General features: G+C 59.2%; 2 protein-coding genes and 1 pseudogene across 2 annotated transcripts; 1 reads left to right on the top strand and 2 right to left on the bottom strand.

Moving 5' to 3' along the window:
• Nucleotides 1-1,150: 1,150 nt before the first annotated feature.
• Nucleotides 1,151-6,517, bottom strand: PDXP (pyridoxal phosphatase). The gene is made up of 2 exons (XM_037068280.1): nt 5,790-6,517; nt 1,151-2,489 (listed from the first exon to the last, which is right to left on the bottom strand). Exons 1-2 carry the CDS (start codon nt 6,361-6,363, stop codon nt 2,173-2,175), a joined length of 891 nt encoding a protein of 296 aa, XP_036924175.1. The 5' UTR covers nt 6,364-6,517; the 3' UTR covers nt 1,151-2,172.
• Nucleotides 6,518-8,276: 1,759 nt separating this feature from the next.
• SH3BP1 (SH3 domain binding protein 1) lies at nt 8,277-19,373 on the bottom strand. Its single transcript, XM_037068554.1, has 18 exons — nt 19,315-19,373; nt 18,102-18,144; nt 17,792-17,896; nt 16,616-16,692; nt 16,201-16,312; nt 16,034-16,110; nt 15,406-15,550; nt 14,923-14,991; nt 14,652-14,742; nt 14,061-14,206; nt 13,303-13,414; nt 12,877-12,958; nt 12,708-12,788; nt 11,932-12,048; nt 11,134-11,231; nt 10,637-10,814; nt 9,925-10,019; nt 8,277-9,096 (listed from the first exon to the last, which is right to left on the bottom strand). The coding sequence occupies exons 1-18, from the start codon at nt 19,371-19,373 to the stop codon at nt 8,684-8,686; spliced, it is 2,100 nt and encodes a 699-aa protein (XP_036924449.1). The 3' UTR covers nt 8,277-8,683.
• Nucleotides 12,444-12,556, top strand: LOC119002580 (uncharacterized; annotated as a pseudogene).
• Nucleotides 19,374-23,247: the final 3,874 nt, after the last annotated feature.

The following is a 23,247-nucleotide window of genomic DNA, read 5'->3' as shown; positions in this document are numbered from 1 at the left end:
ACATGTCCCCAAGCACTACCCTGAAGGAAATCAGGGTTCTGTGAGACAGAAAGTTGGGCAGCAGCTGCTAGGTCCGAGTGAGGCCAGGGAGGCAAGTACTGCCTTCCCCTGGGTGGGGGTGGGGGCATGTGACTCAGGCTGGCCAATGGCTGTGCTCTGTCTCCTTGGGCCCAGGTTCTAAGACAGATGAGGAGAGGCCCCAAGCCAGACCAAGAAGTCTGCCCAAGATGCTGGTTGGAGGAGAGCTGTCCACTATTTCAGACACAGCACAGCAGAGGGACAAACCTGGAGGACGCCAGACAGCCTCGAAGGGGCAGCCCTAAACTTCCTCACGCCTTGGCCAGGCTAAGCTGTTTCCATCTCAGCCCCGGGTCTCCACGCATGCAATCTGCTGACTTCATGATGCCACGAGACTGGGTCAAGCATCCCTCTCCCGGAGAAGAATCACATTGCAGAGAATTCCCAGAGACCTCCCAGACCCACCCCTCACTCTAAGAATGAGGACGCATGCTGAGTGCGAAGGGGCTTGTGCAAGCTCAAGTGACAAGTAACTCGGTGACAGCCAGGCCTGGAACAGTCGAGGCATTGCCCCATAGGCCGATCTGGGCTGCCCCAGGGCCAGCTGACAGCCGTGCCTGCCCTCTGCACTGGGTGCCTGGGAGGCGGTGATACATGCCCAGCCAGGAGAGGCTCAGGCCCAGCAGGGTGGTCACACAGTGCTGAGTGTGGAAGATGTGCAAGGAGGGGTCCTGCAGGCTGGGGAACGACCCCCGCTCCCCCTCCTCTCCAGAGAAGGGGTGCAGCCCCCCGGAGTCAGCCAACACAAATTCAAGTCCTGCCTAAGGTGATGACGCTTCACAGGTGTGCGCCCGCCCTTGCCCACCCGTGGGGGAGTTCGAACTGCCTTCCCGATTTTTATTCCCCGAGTATCTTCTTCCTAAAGTGGGGTGAGGGATGCAGGCTGGTGGGGTTTTCTGAGCAGGGTTCTGACACCAGTCGCTACATATAAAGACTCAGTGCGGGACAGCGTGTGGCCCGGTTAGGTACTTGTGCAGACAGAACACCTGGGGACTGGGGTGGATCTCTCCAGCAGGGGTGGGCTGTGGCGGCTCCGCCCCCGCTGCGGAGGACAGACTCCAGCCCACACAGGCAATCCCACTCGCACTTTATTCAGCACGGAGGGCTGGTTACAACAGGGTGGAGGCAGCAGGGGAGGCCCGGCCCCACCCCCACTGGCACACAATAATAAATAGAGAGCCCGGATGGGCATGGAGGGGGAGTGGCACGACAAACACTGACCGCACAGGGAGGGACACAAAGGCCTCCATGCTGAGCTGTTGCCACCATCAACACCGGCTGGTACCATGACTGGGGGAAGGCAGGGCGCTCGGCTCCGGTGGCCCCAGAGCCATCGAGTGGCCCCGTGGACGGCAGCTGTGGTAGAGGGCTGCCTTCAGTGCGTGGGCCTTACTTACAGAAACCTGGACCCTAGCTCACCCCGTGAGGCCCAGGTTGTCAAGAGGCCACTGCCTCCTTCTGTCCTATTCAGGATCTACAAGACCAGCGAGCCACTTCCTGCTGTCCTGGCTGGTCTGCCCAGGATCTAGGACATGAAAGGGTCACTGTCACGTACGTTCCCAGCTGGTCCACTCAGAACCCAACATCAGTGAATCACTATGACTTAGCCTTTTGATTGGTCCATTCAGGGCTCAGGACAACAGTGGTTTGTGGTTACCTAGACTTCTGATTGGCCAGCAGGAACCCAAGGCCAGGACCTGGGGAGTAGGTAGAGTTCTAGAGGCCCCAGGGAGGGGTGAGGGAGTTAAGGGCTCAGGGTTGGGGGAAATCTTCAGTGACATGAGGGTGCAGATTTCAACAAGGGGCGGTCACAGGGCAGGACAAAAGGCCACCTTGGCTGGGTAAACCAGTGGGCAAACCAGTGGGGCAAGGGGGGCAGCTTCTGGCATGGCAAAGAGTGCTCTGCCACCCTGGGAAGGGGTATAAGGGCCCTAAAACCTTCCCTGGGTCCCAGCCCCACCAGGGTGTAGGGACTGGGGCTGGAGAGCCAGTGGCACTCAATGCAGCTGCCGGCCCATCACCTGCACCTCCATCACCTCCATCTATGGGATCAGGGTGGGGAAGGGCGGGGCTGTGGGTGCAGGTCAGGTGGCCTCAGTGCTCCAGCCCTTCCATTAAGTCCGCGACGCTCTCCACATAGTAATGGGGCACCAGGTCCTGCTGGCCGGCTGCCAGGTAGGCCCGGGCCTCCTCCAGGCGAGAGACACCCGTGAGCGTGAGCACGGTGGTCATGCCACAGCGGTGGCCAAAGAGGATGTCGGTCTCCAGGCGGTCGCCCACCATGAGCATGCGGGCGGGGTCCACGCTGAAGTGTTCTGAGATGCACTCGAACATGTAAGGGCTGGGCTTGCCCACCACCAGGGCCTGGCGTCCCGAGGCTGTCTCCACCGCGGCAGCCAGGCTTCCGGTGCCTGCAGGGAGACGACAGTCAGTCAGAGCCTGGCACATGGAGGCCGAAGGCCTACTTCCAAATCTCACTGGAGTGGTGAGGGGTCCAGGCCCTGCCCCAGACACCCACATTCAGGCTCCACCCCCACCTTTCTCTGGCAGCCGTTTAACCCCTGTGTTGCAGTCTCCCCGCCCCTCATGTGGTGCTTTTCTCACGGGGGTGTCCCGTCTGGAGCACAGCAGGGCACAGCAACGTTTGCACCTGTGACCCAGTCGGCCTCCGCCCGGACGGCGGTCGAAGGAAGAGAATTCAGGCTGGAGACAAAAAGCTACATGCTTGGAGGTGTCTGTGGCCACAGGAACTACAATACCCAAAATTGTGGGCCATGACCAAGCGTTCAACAAGGGGAGGGCAGTTCTGACTCTTGACCATCTGCCCCACACAATAGGTCCACTGTGCCTGTCCCCCAGGCACCTCTTTGTGCCAGAATGTTCTGCCTTCACACTATTGTCCCTGAACAGATGATGATAATCATAATCTACTAAGCACATTCTGAGTGCCAGGGGCTGTGCTGGGTGCTCACGGAAGCCCATTTTACAGACCAGAAAGTTGATGCTCAGTGATGTTAAGTTACTTGTCCAGGGCTGCACAGCTTAAAAAGTGACAGATATGCTGCATTCAGGCGGGTATGGCCCACTTGTGTGCTGGGCCAGCCCTCGCTCATTTGGGAGTGTTGAGGGTGTCATTTTTCAGGAATTCAGTGAGCTGGTGGTGAAACAAAGCCACATGTAAAGTCCACTTATATGATGAGTTCTGGCTGAACCAATGGAAATACTATAATGGCAGGCACACATCTTCACTATTCCATGTTCAGTGATTTCACATCGGTAGCTTAAAAACCTGCCATAGTGGCGGGTATTTTACACACAGACACTGGCAAATGATATAAAACAGGGCTCCCTGAATCACTACACGTTTGTCAGCACACCGCTGGTTGGACCCCGGGTGCTCTGGCCTCATATCTCCCTTCTCACAGCGTAGTTAAGACAAAGGCTCCGGGTGGGGGGGGAGGTGGCCCCCGACACAAAGGAGGACTTCCCCCGTGTCACAGGACCAGGGCAGTGCTGGCTCAGAGCAATACCACCGGGAGGTTCTCCCTGACATCTGACTGAGAACTCGCCCACTTGTTTTCATAAGAACTGAGGAGGAAAGAAAAGCCATGTGCCCTTTTGGTGAGAGTCCTAGGTTACAAAGGGCTCAACTGAGTCACCCCAGAGTGTTTCTCTGGGCTGAAGGAAGTTCTCAGCTGTCAGCCCCTTCCTTTCCCACTGGGAAAGGGCTGATCACCCGTGGCCTCCATGTCCCGTGTCATCCACTCAGCTACTATTTACTGAGGCCCAAGGAGACACCGGGCACTGCTAGGCCCTGGGACAGAGCAGTGAGCACAATGAAGAGCTCACTTCCACTCTCAAATCACCACGACCCCCTTCTCTCAACATCCTATAACCTCAGACTGTCGCATGTTTTGACGGTGGCATATACCTAAGCAGGCATTTCCATTTGCCAGCACAAGTGGCTACCATATGGTTACAAAATAAACATACAATTTAGGAGGACTGCAGGGGGAGGGGAAATTGGGGTGAGAGATTTGCATGATTTCAGATTTGATGCATAATGGAGATCTTCATTAACACTTGCATGCCCCTGTCTCAAAGCTGCACCATTCAGGGTACAAATAGGACAGCAGCACTGTATTTCTGCATTTGCTGAGCCTCTGCCTCCCCCTCCAGGCTGTAGGAATGACCAGCAGGGCTGCAGACACAGCCCAGTGGGTGCTGAGGCAGAAGGGACAGGATGGGCGGGGCCTGGTCTCTCTGGGGCTCTACCGCTCGCTCCTGAGTCCTGCAGGCCTCTTCACCCACTGCCTCCACCTGAATTCTGAGGCCTCCAGGGAGAAACTCACTTTTCACAGCAGGCCCAGGGAGGCAGGAGCTGCTGCAGCTGCGGAGCCCCTACCTTGGGTTTATGGGAAAACTGAGGCGGAAGTGGTCATGCAGCAAGTAGGGATGCAACAAAGCTAGGACAGGCCTGGAACTATAGATTCCCAGACTGGAACTGGTTCTGCCATGGCCCAAGCCCCGTTCCATGTTCATCCTCTGGTTCTGCAAGATGTCTCCTCCAGAAAGCCTTCCCAGATCCCCTAAACTCTAGTCTTTCCCTGCCACCGCACCATAATACCGTGTCTAATTCTCAAAGAGTACCACCCAGCCCCACCAGTATTTGGTATTAACAACTGTCTGGGTCAGTCATCAGCAAGGATGGACTGATGGGACACCTGTCCCTGCCCCCAGCCTGCCGACTGGAGTACTAACATGTTCACACACACACATTACTGTCAGTTAGCCTCCATTACCATCTGCTCTTGTCTAACTCGAACCCTCCAAGATGTAGCAGCCTCCACCTTTTCCTGCTTCCTCTGCAGGGCTGAGCACCCAGACAACAGCAGTGAAGAGTGCCTTGGATGGAGGAGGCCGGGGCTGGGTGGCTACAAGATGCAAGTTCTGGTCCCTGTACTCTTGGGCAGCTCACTTCTGTTCTCTCAGCCTCAGTTCCTTTAACTGAGAAATGGGTAATTACCCATCTCCAGAGTAATTTGGCAACTAATTAAGAATGGATATCAAGTGTTACAACGACAGGGTTCTGGGTACAGCCCACACCATTTGAGCTCCTAAGCACACAGACTGCTGTCCACACTGATGACACTGGCCTGCTGGCGTTCCCATTTTTAACAGCCAGCACACGGATGCTCTGAGGTTATGTAACGTAACAAGATTACAGAGCCCTGGAGCTGCAAATGGACTCAGGTCAAACTCCAACACCTGTGCTCCAGCACGGCTGCCTACCGCCTGCCGACGTGGTATTCCAACTCTTCCACAGGAAAGCGCCCCTTCCAGGCTTTGTTCCCAAATATCCGACCTCACCCCAACAGCGAGAGAGACAAAAAGACATGAGTCCTTCAGGCCGGTTCAGGAAGGTTAGGGCTGGGAGCAGGGGAGCCTGGATTCCGCCTGCGTTCCCAAGGGCCATCATGGGCCTCGGTTTCCCTATCTGTCCACTGGGGACACCAGTGCTGCCCCTCGCCGTGAGGCGGCTGCAAGAATTACCAGACCTTGACACAAAAGCACCCTGCGGTTTTGCTGGGTGGTAGCCGCGCTAGCAACCCTCCGGATCCCTATCTGTCATCTGGAGACGCCCCATTCACCGACCCTCACCTCCAGGTTGCCTCTTGCCACCTCGCTTTCCTAGCCACCCCCGCGCTCACCAGGGGTCCGGCTGCCGTCGCTGAGCGGGTGCCACGGGTCGCGGTCGGTGGCCACCAGCAGGCAGTCGGGGTTCCGCAGGTGCGCGCACGCCTCACTCAGCTTGGAGAAGGAAAAGTGCTCGTCGTAGCCCACGAGCACGGCACGCACGCGCGGGGCCGCGCCCGGGTCTTCGCCGGGGTCCCCGGCCAAGCGCAGCCCCGCGGCGCGCAGCTCGGCGCGTAGCCCCTCGCCACCCAGCACGAACACTGCGTCCGGCGCGTCTGGCGGCCCGGGCAGGCGCTGGCGAAGCAAACGCGCGGCGCACACTGCGGAGCTGAAGACTTGCTCGGCGCGCAGCCCCCCGAAGCCGAGGCGCGCAAAGCGGAGAGCCAGCTCCGGCCGCGCGCGCCGGCTGTTGTTGCTCACGAACAACGCCTCCTTGCCGGCACGCGCCAGCCGCTCCACCAGCTCTGGGGCTCCCGGCACGGCGCGCTCGCCGTTCCACAACACCCCGTCGCAGTCGAACAGGACCCCCTGCGACCGGCCCAGCACGTCGCGCAGGGCCGCGCCGCGTAGCCGCTCGCAGCGCGCCATGCAGCCAGCTGGCTGCCCGCACGCCCGCGACGCACCGCTTCCTCTCCGCGGGCACGGAGCGCTCGCCCGCAACCCGCTGGTGCCCGGCACCTACCAATTGGCGCGCCAAAAAGGCCGGGGGGCGGGGTTACGACCTGGCCTGCGGCCAATAGAGGCGAAAACCTTGGAAAGGAGGCCGAGAGCAAATTGAAATTGAAGAAAAGGGTGGAATCGAGGTTCGCACTAAGGAGAGAAGACCAATGAAGAGCTCTCTTGATCCTTTGCCTCGCCTACGGGCTCTTCTGGGCCAATCGCTGCTGAGTTTTAACTCCAAATACCCTCTTACAGGGTGGAGCCTGGGAGACTGATGCTTTTTTTGACCAATAATGAGTTACGAGAAAAAAAACCGTGGCGAGAAGAGCCGCCCTGCCGTCCCTAGCCAATCAGAAGCTTAGAAGAGCTGGTTGCTGAGAAGAAAACAGATGCTAAGGGACATGCTGTCTTTGGGTCAAATCTCCCTGCCCTCTGAACGGTGGGTGCTCCAGGTGTGAACGAAGTCCCGAGAAGCCTGTGGGTATGATAAGGAGAGTGGTGCATGGGTCCTCCTGAGCGCTGGTGCCCGTGGCCTACACCAGTGGTTTTCTACCTCACTGCACTGGAGAGCCTGGTGGAGCACTCATTATTTTTAGATATAAAATTTACATGCAGTAAGATGTATACATCCCAAGTGTAAAGTTTGATGACTTTTGACAAATGGTTTTCAAAATACCAATGTGTGGTAGGACCCTAGAGATTCTACTTTAATTGTTTTGGGTGTAGCCTGGCATTTTGGGGGTGTCTTTGTCTATAATTACCAAGGATTATACTGTGAGGTCAGGGTGGAGAGGCACTGGGCTAGAGATAGCCTTGTCACCAAGCACCCCGGGGAGGGAAGGAGCCGGAGCATCAGTGGCCAGCTGCCCAGGACAGTGAGGGGTGACCCTGCTGCCTAGGCTCCCTCTTGGGGAGAGATGTGTCACCATCCTGAGGCTGCCTGCCCACCTCCGAGAAGGCTCGGAAGATCCATGGGACTTCCAGGGGCACCTGGAGCTTCAGAGTCTCCTGTAATCCAGGCTTTGAGTGGAGACACTTTCTGTTCCCCAATATCCTGGAGTTTCCACGGTGCGTAGTTGGTTCCCATGGCTTGGAACGTCCTTCCTCCTTCCCCCTTTTCACCTGGACTGTTCCTGAAAGACTCCCCCTCTTCCAGGAAGCTTTCCTTGATCTCCGCCCTCCAGACACACATCACTACTCTGGGTTAGATGGTTTTACCCTAACTAGGCCAATAGGAGCTCCCAGTAGTCTTGACACTTGATTCCAGCCATCAGTTCTGCCTGCCTGTTCCCAGGAGCAACTTGGGTGTAGGGCTGAGTCGGGAACCTAGCCCAGGGTCTGGCAGAGCAGCCTCAGGGACGGTTTGTAGACGGGCCCACCCCTGCTTCTCAGGGAGCAGACTGGGGGACCTGGCATCAGAGGCAGCCATCACTTATTGGGTACTTTTGTGTGCAAGAATGGTACCGGGTCTTTATAGGAGTCCCCTTTAATCACCAGAACACTTCTGCAGTGGGAGTTGTTACCCAGCTTCCAGGATCAGGAGCCCAGAACACCAAGAACTTAAGTTAATCGCCTGGGATGAGGCCCAGGCCCAAGCCCACGTCCCAGAAGCAGTCAGACCAGGGTCCTAATCCCAGGTCCATGCCTCACTCACCATGTGACCTTGGCAGGTCCTGTTCTCAGCTTTGATCTACTCACCTATAAGAGGTCGTGGGATTTCCTCGCCAGGGAGAGGACTAAATGGAAATCTTGAGCAGAAAAGCAGTGTGTGGCCTACAGTAGGTGCCTAAAAACTTCGGCTGTTATCATTTCAGATAGGAAGAAGGAAAAGAGGCAGAGAATAGGCAGTTTTCCCCCTTTATTTTGAGTACAGAAAATAAAGCTATCTTTTGGGCAGCTGCTCCAGTTTTGTCCAAAATAATTTACCTGCCTTACAAAAAAAATATGTTGGCAAGGGAAAGAACAAAGTCCTGTAGGAGCAGGCACACTCTCCTTCCTCCGGGTGGCTCCCCTGGGACCTTGCCAGAGAGCACAGAGTTGGCTGAGCACCCCAAGTCCAGGGTAAACCCAAAAAGAAAAGGACTGGAAGTAGAGAACTGGCCTGAGTCCTCCCTGCCATGGGGGCCGACCCAGCGGGCACCAAGGCACTTAGAGGTGAAGGCTGTGGGCAAAGGGGTGAGGGCTATGTCCTGGGAGGACCAGGTGGGAGGGAAGGGACACTGAGGGCTGTCAGGGAGGAGCCACCAGCTCAGTTGGTCTCTGAGGCAACGCTCCTGGGCTGAGGCTGAGGGGGCACAATTGTGGGAGTGGGAGCCCTGCCTACAGCCTCAGGGGCCCCTCCATCCTCTGTGGCCACCCCCAGGTCCACCTGCTCAGGCGTGCTCAGAGAGACTGGGCTGGGGGAGGCTGAACCTGGGGAAGTCTGGCTGGGGGAGGCTGGTAAGCGCAGGCTCTGGCGCCGGGCAGGCTGAGGGGGCATTGGGGGCAATGGGGGTGGCACTGTGGGGGCCCGGAGGTTGCTGCCAACCAGACGGCGGGGCAGAGCTCGGGGAGCTACAGGGCTGCCAGGGCCAGGGGGCAGGGGTGGGGCTGGAGACGAGGAGCGGGTGCCGGAGACCTGGGGGGGTGGCATGGTGGGTCGGGCTGGTGCCGGGCGTTTGGCTGTAGAGGAAGGAAAGGGGCAGTGAGGTGTCCACAGAGCCTGTGGCAAAGCCACCACGCTTGGTTGCATCTCAGGACCTCTGCACCTGCTGTTCCTTTTGCTGGAACACAGTTCCCACAGCTGGTCCTCATCACCCAGGCCTCTCGGCATTATTTTGCCTGTCTCCCCCACTAGAACGTGATCTGCGTGTGGCTATCGTACGTGCAGGTGGCTAGCACAGGGCTGGACACAGAGTAGGTGTTCAGCACATTCCTGTCAAGTGAGGAAACGCTACCCATTCCCCCGAGGCTCGGGTCTCGCTCACCTCCTTTTAGAAGCCCACCAGAACTACCCCACCCAGGCTCAGAGATGCCCCACCCAAGTCACTCAGGCAGACTCTGCACCTGAACCCTCAGCCTTCCGTCTACCTGGCTTTCGGGCAGCTCAACAGGTGAGTGCTCCAAAGGCCCCCGCCCCCGCCCGCAGCCCTGCCGCCTCCCCTCCCTCATTGCCCTTTGAAGACTCTGACCTCCCTCCTCACTGTGACCTTTGGGCTTCTTGAGGAACTAAATCCCATTGCCCCCCGCGTTCACTCACGCTGGCCGACCCTTACATGGCAGCCTGAGCCAGGAGGCAGCATCTGATCCTCTAAACAGCCCTACAAGGCAGGTGCACTTATTGTCCACAGAGGGGGAAGCTGAGGCAAGCAGGTGACATCACTGGGCCAAGGTCACACAGCTGGAGTGTGGGGGCCTCCCCTGGCTGCCTGAACACACGGGATGGTCTGGACTGCCCACCCCCACCCACCCCCGCCCACCCTGCCCCCAGTCCTCCCACAGCCAGCTCACTCTTCCGAGCCGTGTCCTCTGCTGGCGTGGCTGCCTCTGGGGGGCTCCTGCTGACCTTGGGGGAGGCTGGTCTGGGAGGCGCCTCGGACTCTGTCCTGTGAGGGAAGGAGAGGGTCAGGGTCAAGCTTGGCCACCTGCCAGACATCTCCTGGAATCTTTGGGAGATTCCCAGCCAACAGGTTGAGTCTGGGTCATCCACCTTGTGGCTGGGCATGGGATCTGTCCCCAGGGCTGCCCCCTGCCCCCCAAACACTCTGGCATTGGCTAGGGTTTGCACCCACAGAGCCCCTGTTGGCTGTGTGATCCTGTGACAGTGTCCATGGTCCCTGATGGGGCCAGGGTGCGGGACAGAAAGTGGAACAGCCGCCCCAACTCTCAGCCTCCTTGTGATCTCTCCGAGATGTTCTGGCCACTAGAACCAGACAGTGGACACGGGACGGAGGGGATGCCCTGGACAACCATCGGCCTCAGAGCTTGCTATGGTTGGTGCTCAGGAAACAGCCACACAACAGAAGAGGAAACGCATCAGAGGCTGAGGGGGCCGTCACCGTAGAGCCCCCACCCCACCCGCTGCAAACCGGGAAACCTGGCATTTGGGAGGAAAATACAATCCTGCCACTTCCCGACGTGCTGTTGGAAGCCCTGAGATGGTGTCTCGGGCTGGGCATTGTGGGGTCCGGACAGGGGGCCGTTCTTACCCATGGGTCCTTACCTTTCCTTGGTAGCTACTGAGGCCAGGGCAGGGGCTGAGGCTGGGGCGGGGGCGGGGCCCAGGGCCGGGGCCGGGGCAGGCGTGGCCATGGTCGGAAGCTCCTCGGAGGCTGGCTTGTCACCGACCTTGTCCTGGGGGACCAGGGCCGAGAACAGGCCTGACACGTTGAAGTTGACATCTGCGGATCGAAGGGAGCAGGCCTTGCTTCCGGGCTCTGCTGGCCTCCCTACCGGGGGCCAGCGCCAGGACTGCTCTTCCTCTTCTGCAACACCATCTGGGCCATGTTTCACCTTCCCACAGGAGCCTCACAGCAACCCCCGACTCGGGCAGGAGCACCCCCATTTTACAGAGGGGACACCGAGACGCAAAGTGGAGAAGCCATTTCCTCTGGGCCCTGTGGGGAGGCACGGTGCTGCCGGGCACTGAGGCTGGTCTGAGGGCACGGAGTCAGGCACAGGGGGCAGGAAGGGGTGTGCGCACACAGGCAGGAGCTTCACCTTCGGGGAAGAGGGTGTCTGCGCTCTGTATCAGAGCCTCCACCACGCCCACCACCTGAATGGACGACACCGAGGCCGCGTCCAGCTGCGCCTGGTCCCTGGGACAGAAAGGAGTGGACGTGAGTCACCACCAAACAAAGTCGCAGTGGCCCCCACTCTCCCCGGCCCTGTACTGGCCACTGGGAACACAGGGACCAATCAATCACACCAGGTCCCTGTTATCAAAAGCTCACAGGCACCGTGGACGGCAAACACACCGCTCTCACATCAATTTTTTCCCTCCCTTCGAGCACGAAAGGCGTCACCCATGGGTCATGGTGCCTTTCCCCTCAGGGCTGGATCCAGGCAGCCTCTACCGGGTAACTGCACTCAGAGAATGAACGGCACCCTTTGGTGGTCCACGTCCAGGGAGCAGGAATGGCCCCTCGCCCAGGACAGCGCTTTGCCATTTATAAAGCCTGCTTCCCTTCATTCTCTCAATTAATTCTCAAAGCAAAAGTCCTCGGATTTTATATGATTTCTGATTTACAGATGAGGAAATGGAGGCGGAGAGAGTGACTTCCTCAGGCCCATGGCTGGAAGGTGCTAGAACCAGACCTTGGGCTCCCAGCCTTCCAAGCACCCCATTACCCAGAATGCTATCTCTAAAGCCCTGTGGGGTCCATGATCCCTTTGGGCTGCCCTTCATGGCAGCCTTGAGAACAGGAGCTGCTCAACCCATCCAAGGATGAGGAAACCGAGGCCCGGGAGAAAGATAAAAAACAGGCAGTTGGTTTGGAGACTGCCACCTCTGCTCACCCCTCTTTCTCAGGGGGCCACAGCAGGTTGGGCCCCAGGACGATGGCGATGTTGCTGGGCGTCATCTTGTTCACCTCTTGCTCCTCAGCCAGACGGGCCAGGAACTTCATCAGGTACCTGCGGAGGAAGGAGCGGGGCTTGGGCCAAGGGCGGGGCATCGGGCCACAGCCGCGCATCCATGCTCCTGAGACCTGAGACTTTCCTGGCTTGGGGTTTCCAAAAGGTGGTCAGGACAGCACATAGGCTGGCTTAATATTTGTAATCATTAAGTCAGCTGACATACTGAGTGCCACCTACGTGTCAGGCACTGAGCTAACTTGAGACTCGCCCAGCACCCCGTGGGACAGGCATTGTTATGCTCCGAATTGTCTAGCCAAGGTACAGAGAGGTCGATTCACCTGCTCAGGGCCACACAACGGCAGAGGTGGGATGTGAAGCCAGGTGGTGTGGCTTCAAAGGTTCAAGGTACCTATGAAGTTCAACGTCCAGTATTAAAAAACATGAGCAGTACAGTGCTTGCTGCGGCAGCACATACACTAAAACTGAAGTGATACTGGAATTAGCATGGCAGCACGGCCCTCTGTGCAAGGATGACATGCAAATTCGGGAAGCATTCCACATTTAAAGTAAAAATAATAAAAAGTAAAAATATGACTAGTCTATCTGCGTTGTTTTTAGAAATATTGCTTAAGACAAGGAAGCAGCACGCAAACCCAGACCCCAGAGTCCTGGCAGGGCTGGGCTCCCGGGAGCCTGGGGCCCAGCGTGGGGCTCACCTGAGGTTATTGAAGTTCTCTTGGGGCAGGCGACTGCACACCTCTTGGAGGGCCTCCAGCCGGGCTCCGGGCTCCTTTAAGCTGGGGACAGGGACAGACCTGGTGAGCCAGCCCAGGGTGGCACCTCTGTAGCCTCCTCCTCCCTAGAACTCCCTACCTCCAACCTCACCTGGCTGCCCTCATCCAATCGTCATAGAGGTCAAAGGTCATCAGGGGCTCCGGCAGCTCCCGCAGATAGGACTTGAGGGCACCTGAGGTGGTGGTATGAGCTCAGATGCAGCCCGAGCCTCCACCTTTACCCCAGTACCCAGCTCCCTGCATCTGCCAGGAGCCTCTGGCCCTTGTTTACACTAACGTGTCTAGGTCTATCCCTCTTGGGCTGTGGGCCCTTCAGAGAAAATGATAAAGGCGAGAGATTTTGTTCTCAGAAAAGCGCACACATATGTCAGCGGATCTGTCACAAACCCTACTCTATGGACCCCTGTCCCCTTAGCAGATTATCAGCCTTAAACCAAACCCATGGGATCATTTCAGGCAGCAGAGGTGCAGAGATTTGGGGGGCGACCCCCCACCCTGGGCTCCTGGGAGCAGGCACCTGCCACAGCGTGGGGGTCAGAGCAGAACTCCTGCAGGCTGTGTGGGTCTGAGGCCATCATCTGCTTGAGGCGCTTCAGCACCGAGGCCCCAGCGGCAAGACGGAAGAGGCCCTGCGGTGCGAGAGGGACCAGGTAGGGTCACGGAGGGGAGGGTGGGACAGGGCACCCCAGCCGAAGGCCCTGCCTCACTCATGGTTTGGGGCAGGTGGCTGGCCCTCACTGGCTCATGTCCCCAGGTCTGGCAGGTAGAGGGGACACCAGTGTCCATGGGTCCTCTCAGCTGGCAAGGTCTTGGATTTGGAACGAAGTGGGGTGTCTGGGAAGGGCTGAGAAAAGTCGTGGGGAGACACGTGGGTGAGGAGTGGGAGGGGTCCCACAGGACCCTGGAGGGGCCGCAGTCTTTGAGAAGTTCTGCCTCCCAGGGGTCTGTGCTTGGGCAGGAGCCGAAGGACTGGCAATGCCAAGGCACGAAGGGCGGGTGAGGGCAGCCTGCATCAGTGGCTGCACCCAAGTCTCTGGCTCTACCGCCACCCTCTCATGTGCCCAGGGGCAGGTCTGCCTCTTGATCTCCATCTCCCCTTGCGACACGGAGCCACCAAGGGCTCCCTCACAGGATTCCTGGTATAACGAAGTTCCTCAGTACACCGGATTCACAGCCCCGGGACCAGTGCTCTGAGGGTGGGTGGGCAGCCTGGGGGAGGTGTGGGACAGGCTGAGGGCCCGACATTCCCTCCCCACCTGCCCCAGAGGGTCCCACCTCCTCCTTTACGCCCTCAGAAAGCAGCATCAGGACGCAGGCCTCAATGGGCAGGGCGATGTCCCGGCCCAGCTCCTGCAGGTGAACTCCCAGTGACACCCCGTACACCCTGGAGAAGGGGGCGGCCATCATCGAGGGGGAGGGGTCTGCAAGGACAAGACAGATTAGCAAACCAGGGTCCTCCCACCCATGAGCAGCCAGGGGCTCCCCCCAGACATCATCAAGGGCCCACTGCTTTGGCCAATAGTATTGCCTCCCACCCAGCCACCGGACTTCACACCCTGAAGTCATCCCACGTAGCTCTCAAATCTGCCCACTTCCCCTGCTTCCGCCCCAGTTCAGGCCACCATCACCTCCCTTCTGCCTCCTAACAGGTCTCCTGGCTCCATTTCTGATGCCTTGCCCACCCCCTTCCACCCTCCATGCAGCAGCAGCCAGAGCAATCCCTGCACCACAGATCTCATTGACTATTCCCTGGCTCAGAACACATCTGTGGCTGTCTATCGCCTTTTAGGACAAAGTGCCAGCTCCTGCACATGCCTAAGCATGTGGGGGTCTCGAGTACAGGGTCAGGGCCTCCTGAGTCCCCACCTGTTTGGCTGTGGTTCTCCTTCAGCTCAGCCAGGGCAGCATCCAGAGAGCTCAGAGACTTGCGATGGTAATCGGCCTGAATCTCCATGAGCTGAGGGGACAAGGGAGCGCCCTCAGGGAAAGTGGGGGAAGCTGGCCTCCCTCCGGGTCCTCAGGAGCAGACCTCTCCCTCCCTCTCAGAGAGACCCTCTGTCTCTGGTGTCCAGCCCTGTGCACCGGGAGGGGTGCAGCCCAGTGCTGCAGTTTATGAAGTAGGTGGCATATGACTCACGTTTATGAAGTAGTTGGCATATGTGTCTTCCTTGGTGGCAAAGTGGTACAGGTCAGCCAAATATTCATCCTTGGGGACCAAGCCGGGAGGGCCGTTATCAGTGAGGCTGGGACCCAGAGGGGTTATGACTTGCCCAAGTTGTATGTGAGGGGTCCCAGCCTGCTCTCTTCTCTCTGCCAAGGTTTGCACTTGGGGATGTCCCACAGGAACCTCCTTGAATTCCTGAGGGGCTTTTCCGGCTTCTAGTCCTCACCTCTGTGTCCCCATAACCATTCATTCATTCATTCATTCACCCATCCACCTTTCACTCACTCATTCAGCAAACACACCCAGGCTGCAGTGCACCTGGCTCTGCGGCATCCTACTTATGTGGCCCCGAGCAGGTGGCACCACCTCTGTAAGCATCAGTTTCCTTACCTGTGAGAAGACAGCTCCCACCTCTGCCACCCCCACACATCCGGGCAACCCCAAGTGCCCCCTCACCTTGCACTGCTCCACCTTCCTCTTCAGCTCCTCCTCCTCCTCCTTCAGCGTCTCCACCTTGTTGGCCGTGGCTGTGTGGCTGTAACTGCCTGGGCCGCCGCCCCCACCCTGACCGCTGCCTGAGTTCTTAGCTGCCTGGCTGAGCCTGGGGACAATCCCAAGGTAGGGTGGTCACCGTCCCCATTCATGAAAATCAGGTGTCCCCTCCATATGCCTGACCACACAGGATTGTGGGAATCACAGATGCAAATCCCTGACCACATGGGATTCTGGGATTTATAGATGCAAATCCCAGAGCTCCACTGTGGCCTAGACCATGAGGGCTTGGGGGCGCCACCTGGTGGTAGGCTTGGAAGTCACAACCACCCAACTGCAGAGTAGAGGGTGGGAGGACTTTTTAGGGCTATTTTAGGCTTTGGGGTCACCCCCAGCTGGCATAAGCATATGCACACACATGCACAGAGGGACCTTCACGTATACCCTCACCACGTGTTCTTAAGGACGAGACATGTGCACAAACACACTCTGTGCCCAGTGCCCTCCCAGTGTGGGAAAGGCCTCGAAGCTGTCTGGCCCCCTCTGTGGGCTGACCCCGGCCTGGACCCCACTCAGATGCTGTGGTTCCCACCTGCTTTTGAGGGTATTCCAGTCGGACACCAGCTTCTGCAAGCTTTTCTTGTGCTTGAGGATGGCTGGCAGCTCCTCCTAGGCACAGGCATGGGGAGGGAGAGGGTGAGTGGGCCAGGGGGGTGGGAGCCAAGGACCAGGGGAGCAGTGGACAGCAGGTAGGGTCACCTCACTCAGCCTGTTGAGAGGCTGCAGGACGTCCTTCTCCAAGTTCATCTCAAACTCAGCTAGGATGCGAGCCAGCTGGTTTTGAATGGCACAGCTCATCTCCAGGGCCTTCCTGTGGACACAGCACCATGGGCCCAGCTCCTGTAGCCCCTCGCCCCAACCTGGAGGAGCTGGGTGGGGCCTCCTCTCTCCCCAACACCTCCTGCCCCTTCTTATGGCTCCTTCATCCTCACTGAGCTCAATGTCCTCCCAGGCCTGCCTGTCCTCACTGACCAGGTCACTGTCCCCAGCCCAGACACTCTCCCCAGCCTAGCTACCCTTCCAATGGGGCTGCCCTCCCTGCCCTGGACCCCCTTCTGGCCCAGATCCCTCCTTGGCCTGTCCAGGGGAAGGCTGAGGCCCCGTCCATGCTCACCCCATGCTGGAATCAGGGTCCAGCTCTTTGAAGCTCTCGGCCATCGTGGTGGACAGGGCCATGAGGGGAAGCTTCTTCTGCAGGGCAGGGCAGGGCTGGCTGTGAGCATGAGCACCTGCCCCCCCCCCGCAGGCCTCCCTTCACCGGCTCTTGGTGTGTCCCTTGGGGGCAGAACCCCACCGAGGCACTGGGCATGGACAGAGGAGCAGGGAACCCAGGAGGGCCATGGTCACAGGCGAGAGTGAAAGCAGAACGATGACAAGGCACGGTGGGGGTGACCTCTTCCTGGGACCATGTAAAGAGCTCCTATCCCTCTAGGGTCCCCTTTCCCACTCCCAGAAGCCACATGATTGGGGGCGGGGGGAAGGAATGACCAAATGCCATCACAACCTGGAAAACTAAGAGCACAGTTGGAAGGAAGACAGAAGAGCTGGGAATAGGCCTAGAAGTGGGCCCCCACCCCTGCCCCAGGGCACGTGTGGCTGATACAGCCACGGTGAAACCCAAACCTCCGAGAATGCTGCTGCCCCCCCTCTCCCCCGGAGCTCTGGCCACACTTAATTATTGACTGATTCCAAAACCGATTCCCACCTAGAGTTACAGAGAGCACCAGGTTTGGTCAGATGGATCAGGGTTCAAATCTCAGTTCTGCCACTGATTAGCTTGCGTGACCCCGAGTGAGTCACTTCACCTCTGTAAGGCTCCGTTTCCTCATCTGTACCAGTGCTAATAAAGGCAACCTCCTCCTAGCCCTGCTGTCAGCACTGAGTGAGGCAATGCACTGACACATCTTAGCGACAGACTAACTGCATAAACCCTGCCTGCTGATTAATACCAGTGAGTATCACCAGAAATCCAGCTCCAATGCCACTTCCTTCGAGAAGCCCTCACAGACTGCCCTAGTTGAGAGGGCCTGCATTGGACAGAGAAGTTCAGGTGCAGTCAGAAGTCTGACCTCCGCTCAGGGGGTTGGTGCAGAGAGGGGGGAGGGGTAAGGAAGAGGATGGGGAAGACACAGGGCCTCAAGAGTAGGGTCCCCAGGGACCTTGTAACAGAGCAGTCTTTACCAGCTTGGGGTCAGAGGTGCAGACTGGAAGGGAGACCCAGTTCCAACCTCATTTCCCATTGGACAGAGGTGTCCTGCCAGGCCCCTTCTTCCCTGGGACACCTACTCACCACCCGCTTGTCCATATCCGCCCCACTCTGGCCCTGCAGACAAGCCTGCAGTCGCTTGTGGACGCTGTGGGCTGCGCGCTTGGCTGGCTCCAGCCGCTGCTCCACCTGGGATGGGGTGTGGGGGTTATGGATACCAGGAGGTTGCTGTCCTCCCTCCCACTGCCCTTTCTCTCCCCCCCTCTTGGGGACCCTATGGCCAACAGCTTGGGGAATGACTCAACTGAGGCCCCCAATTGGCGTCCCTGCCCGGCCTTGGGCTAACAGCCTGCACAGACCTGCCTTGCCACCCACAGCCAGCCTGGGCACGTACCTGCTGGAGGTCCTCACCCAGGAACTCAGCAGTCTCTGGGGTGCTGCAAGGGGATGGGGTGGGGGGGAGAGCTTCTGTTGAGCCGGCCCAGCTTAGGAACCCCCCCAACAGGGTGCCTGGACCCCAGGTGCTTCCAGCACCCCTCCCAGTTGGGGCCCGCCCTGGGTGGCTGCCTGCCTCATCCCAGTTGGAGCACATTCCATGGGGATGGTAATAGGATACATGGCTTTTCCTCCTCCACCCAGGGCTGAGTCCCGAGAGAGAGTGGATGAAACCAAAGGGGAGACTGGGGGGGCACCCCAGGGCCCAGCCTGTCTCTACTGCTGCCTTGAGGAGAGGAGGCCTGGGCTGGCCCCAAGAACGGGAAGTGTGTGAGCTCAGACTCTGGGGCCATCAGCCACACAGGATGCTGGACTGCAGGGGTGAACAGACCCTGGGCCCCTGCCCAGGGTGACATGGGGACACAGGCTCAGAGCAAGGCAGCCTGACTGCCCTGGCCCACCCATAAAGGGGCAGTCAGTCTCAGTGTGAGACCAGACCCAGGTCTCCCCTGGGCTCAGAGATGGGAAACTCCCAACGCAGGGGGAAGAGTAGAGAAGGCGGCCTGGGGGCGCTCCCCAAACTTCCGGCCTCCACTCCACCAGCTCAGGGGCTGGGGATGGGACCGGGAGGCTGGGGATGTTTCCACCTGAGGCTGGGAAAGCAGAAGCAAGACAGAGAAGCAAGTCTCTGGGCTGGGGGGAGTGGGGCACACAATGGGACCGGCGGGAACAGGCCCCTCCCACCACGCCAGGACCCAGTCTCCTCTCCCTCCCCCAAGATCTGGGGCCCTGACCGCCCCTCCCCACAGACAACCAGAGATGGTTAACTGTCCCCATTGCACAGAGAGGACAAGTGAGGCCAGGAAGGAGCGTTCACTCTGATACCCATGGAGGCAGAGAAGGCTCAGCATCCTTGATCCTCCCCGCACCCCACTCCAATCAGGGGCGGTAGGTGCCCCTTCCCCAAAGAGGTTGCACCTTTCCCTCCTGCTCTAGCTAGGAGGCGGGGGTGGCCTTCAGAGGGAAGAGTGGTAGGGCTCTGGTTAGTCAGAGGGTGGCTGTCCAGCTGTCTCCAGTCCCCCCTTCCCCGCCCCCGCTCCTCCACCTTCCCTCGGATCGTGCGGGGGGGGGGGGGTGAGCGTGGGACTGGAAGGAACGGAGTGGACACTCACCGTCCCAAGCTGCCCGTGTGGGCCAGCTGCCGCATGCGATGCAGCTGCCTCTTCATCATCTTGGGAGTGGGCTGGCGGCTGTGGGGGTCACGGCAGGGGTCGAGGGCCGGCAGCCCCCAGCCCAGCCTGCCTCTGCCCTCTGCGCTCTCGCCTGGGCTGGTGGGAGGCGCTCTCCGCTTCCTGGGCCAGCGCGCTCCCGCTCGTGCTCGTGCTCGCTCCCGCCGCGCCGCTCGCGGCTCCGCCCCCGGCCCCCAGGTCACTCCTCTCTCCAAGTTTGGGTTCTGCTCTCCCCGTCTTCCGGGCTCCCTTCGGCCCTAGCCAGCCTTGAAAGTGTAGGTCCGCTGGTCGCCCAGCCGTCTACAGGTGGTGCGCAGCTCCTTCCCGGCCGCCTCGCCCAGCCGCGGTGGCGGGAAGCAGGTAAGCCCGTTCCTGCCACCGCGCCTGCCTCAAGTTCCTGCCCCACCCACCGGCCTGCCTGACTGGGTATAAATAACCTTTGCAACCTTCCCTACGGGGAAAGAAGGCTCCTTGCTTAAGAGCCCGAGGCCAAGGACAGGCCTTCCTGACCCATCTTGGCCCATCTGGGTCTTCCCAAAGATGCTGCCCTGGACACCCCACCTTGGCCTGCTCCCTGCTATGTGCCCTTGGCCAACTCCCTGGCACTCTGGACTTGTCTCTAACGGCCCGATGGACCAGCCATCCCAGCCATGTCTGACGCAAAGAGGAGACGAGATCTCTTGCTCCCTCCAGCGACAGCGAACACTCCCAGGACAGTTCCCGGACACCCTGCTCGCCCTCAGCCCCAGCCCTGGCAGTTTTCCTCCATCCATCAAGCCTCTTCTCCCTGCAAACCTCCTCAGTCCCTGCCCTTCCTTCTTGTAAATCAGTGATGTGGCTGCTGCTCTGTCCCTCCAGACTCAGTAGTAGTTATCTTTGGTTTTCCACACAAAACAGAGCTGTGCATACAGCAGGTGCTCCATAACTGCTAGTTAACACATGAGAGCCTTTGGGAAACAGTAGGCTTTCCTTGCTCTGAGTATCTGCACCCCTTAGGCATCAGGAGCCCCGGGGGATTGGGGAAGAGGGAGGGGCGCAGGGTGGGGTCCTACTACAGGCACCATGCTTTTGTGCGCCCTCTACTGGGGGGGCCTGGCCTGCAACTCAGAAATGTGCCCTGACTAGGAATAGAACCAGTGACCCTTTGGCTCGTAGGTGGGCACTCAATCCACTGAGCCACACCAGCCAGGGCAGGCACCACGCCTTGGTTTGCTTGAGTTCCAGCTCGGTTTGAGGGTCACTTGAGCACTTACTTGTGTGGGTGTGCAGACTGGGCACTTCTCTGGGGCAGGACCGAGGCCTCAGGCACCTCAGTGCTCCAGTGCCCAGGACCAGGCCTGGCTCACAGTCGGCACCCGCTGGACCCTCTGTTCCCCACAGGGAGAGCCAGGCAGGCCCCAGAGGGGTGGGAAGGGATGGAGAACGATACCCCCAGCTGCCTGAACTGGAGGCTCCCACCTGGGTGGAAGCCTGGCCAGAAGTGGGGAGGCTGCTGGATCGAAGGCTCAGGCCAGGATGAGGCACAGTGCCCCTGCCCACTGTCCTTCCCCCAGCTGGAAAGCTCCTGGAGGGGATTCTAGAATGGGGGCAGGGCTCGAAGGATGCCTCCATGGAGGGAGACATCAGAGTCCAGGGCAGACCTGGCTTCTTAAAATGTGCGGCTGGGTGGCAGTGCCTGTCCCATGCCCTCCACTCTCCTCGCCAGCCAGAACCCAGAAGTTTGCGGTGGCTCAGTTTCCCTCGTGTCCGCTGTGGGGACAACCTATTGTGTGCAGAATCGGGACTGGAGACCCCTGGGCCAGCAGCTTGACACCAGATTGCCACTGTCCTGCCATCTCGGAAATCTATAGGCCGCACGGTGCCCCCACCCTGGTTCGGCCCCACCTGCAGCCCGGATGACGCTGGGTCTGGGCTTGTCCACTTTCCCAGCTGTCCTGAAGGTCCCCGAGGGTAAGGCTTCCATTGAGTACTCCTGCCCCTCCTAGATTTGCCCAGGCCTGAACCTCAGCTCCAGCCTGGGGAGGGGTCGATCGTACCTGTGGGCCGTAGCCGTGGCTGCTGGGGAAACACCCTGAGCCACATAGTCAGGCCCCTGGGGCTCCAGGCTGCCCTGAAGTCAGACCCAGGTCTCTGCAGGGAAGGCGCCTGGCTCTTCTCTGTCCGGCCTGGTGAGGCCGCTGTGCCTTTCACATAGGTGAGGGGTACATTTTAGGGTGCATTTCAGCTCGAGCACACTTGGATGTTGAACCCCAAAAGGTTGGAAGCTCCATAGGTTGGATCCTGGGATTTTTGCAATCAGACGTGTCAGTCGGTGGACATTCGGATTGTGGTTTCAGAACTGAGAGTATAGAAGTCACCAGCCAACCCCCATTCCAGCCACAAGGCCGTTCACAGTGCACTGCAAGGGTGTCATTGCTGGGTCCCCTGAGGCTCACACTGAAGCCTCCGGGGCCTGGCAACGTGCACCGCAGTCACAGGAGCTCCAAGCACAGCTGACTTGAAACTCCAGTGAAGACCAATGGACACCTGTTTCCAACCCAAAGGACAGCAAGAGCAGGGCTGTGGGGTGTGGACCAGCCAGCCAGGCTCCGCCTCTCACTAGCCAGGTGACCTTGGGTGAGGTAGTTGACCTCTCCAGCCTCAGCGTCCTCTTCAGTACAGTGGGACTAATAGTAACAGCACCCACCTGTGGTAAGGATCGAGGGAGTCGGCACGTAAAAGGCTTGGATCAGCGCCCCGTCCCTGCCTCGCTGCCCCTAAATGTGTGCTGCTGCCTTGGGACAGTGGCCCTAGTGTCGGGCACTTTATCGAGCACGCCCTCCGGTGAGCTGGTGCTGTCGTCCCTGTTTAACAGGCAAGCAGACAGAGGCCGAGTTAGAAAGCAGGTCTGAGACCAGATCTCCAACATTCGCATGTGCTCCCCTGTGGTGCCAGGGGTGGGGTGCCCTGCCCAGAGGCCCAGAGGTGCTGGCACCTGCCCCCACCTTCCTCCCCGTGTGGCTGCTTTCGGGAGCCCAGAGGCTTGGTACAGGCCGTCTGAGAAGACCCAGGATAGTCTGCGAAGTGGCTGCTGGGGAGGCTGGAGCAGAATGTGGGTGGGAGGCCAGTGGCTGGGTGGTGAGGTGGTGGTGGCAGGGGTCAGCTATGGGGCTGCAGGACTGAGCAGAAGTGTGCCTTTTTAGACACTGACACGTTGCTTGTCTGCGGTCTGCTGGTGCCGCCCTGAGTGGAGGCTTCCGCCCACCCAGAGCAGCGAGGCCCTCGGTGTGATTTCTGGGGCTCTAAGGCTTCCTTGCCTCCTCCTCCAAAGCCCTTCCCAGGAGACCCTGGGGCGGGGCCGAGGCACAACCTCGATGGCCCTCGAGCCTGACCCTAAGCACCAGCCGCAGGGCAGGGCGGCTGTCAGAACTGAGTGTGCGCGTGTGCAAGTGTGGTGTAGGCTCAGGAGGCTGGTGGCAACCATTTGGGCCCTAAAATGAGGACGATACTAATGTCACTGGAGGATGTCCTAAAGGTATGACAAAAGGTGGCCTTTATATTCAACGCACTCCCTGAGCCTCAGGTTCCACTTCTATGGGGCAGTTACCAGGATTAAGGGACGCTGGGGCCAGTGGCATCAGGACAGCAGTATTTATGGAAATAAAATGGGGTAGGCTCCCTGGGCGAGCAGCGGCTCCGTTTCTCTTGGCTTGTCGCGAACAGATGAGCCATGTGCTGAGGTTGCTAAAAAAAAGGCTACCGTTGCCAGCCGCACAAGCAGTAAGTGGGAGTGTGGCTTCAGGGTCTGGGAAGTCCCGGTGCTCCTGGGGGGCAGTTGGGGTCACCCCCTGAGGGGCAGAGCACACTCCCTCCCTGTGGCCCTGTTCCCGCCTGTGG

The sequence above is a fragment of the Sturnira hondurensis genome, unplaced genomic scaffold (assembly GCF_014824575.4).
Source record: "Sturnira hondurensis isolate 20B ecotype Veracruz unplaced genomic scaffold, ASM1482457v3 Scaffold0017436, whole genome shotgun sequence".
Classification (NCBI taxonomy): domain Eukaryota; kingdom Metazoa; phylum Chordata; class Mammalia; order Chiroptera; family Phyllostomidae; genus Sturnira; species Sturnira hondurensis.
The sequence above is the reverse complement of the archived record's forward strand: the minus strand, read 5'-3'. Positions and strand labels throughout refer to the sequence as shown.

What these genes read in the sequence shown, in the direction of transcription:
- PDXP (XM_037068280.1), bottom strand. Translation starts at nt 6,363, where the DNA reads ATGGCGCGCTGCGAGCGGCTACGCGGCGCGGCCCTGCGCGACGTGCTG. An exon ending in CGACGGCAGCCGGACCCCTG is followed by an intron (nt 2,490 to 5,789) that starts GTGAGCGCGGGG and finishes GTCTCCCTGCAG; the next exon opens with GCACCGGAAGCCTGGCTGCC.
- SH3BP1 (XM_037068554.1), bottom strand. Translation starts at nt 19,373, where the DNA reads ATGATGAAGAGGCAGCTGCATCGCATGCGGCAGCTGGCCCACACGGGC. An exon ending in CGGATATGGACAAGCGGGTG is followed by an intron (nt 16,693 to 17,791) that starts GTGAGTAGGTGT and finishes CCTGCCCTGCAG; the next exon opens with AAGAAGCTTCCCCTCATGGC. An exon ending in CTCTCAACAGGCTGAGTGAG is followed by an intron (nt 16,111 to 16,200) that starts GTGACCCTACCT and finishes GCCTGTGCCTAG; the next exon opens with GAGGAGCTGCCAGCCATCCT.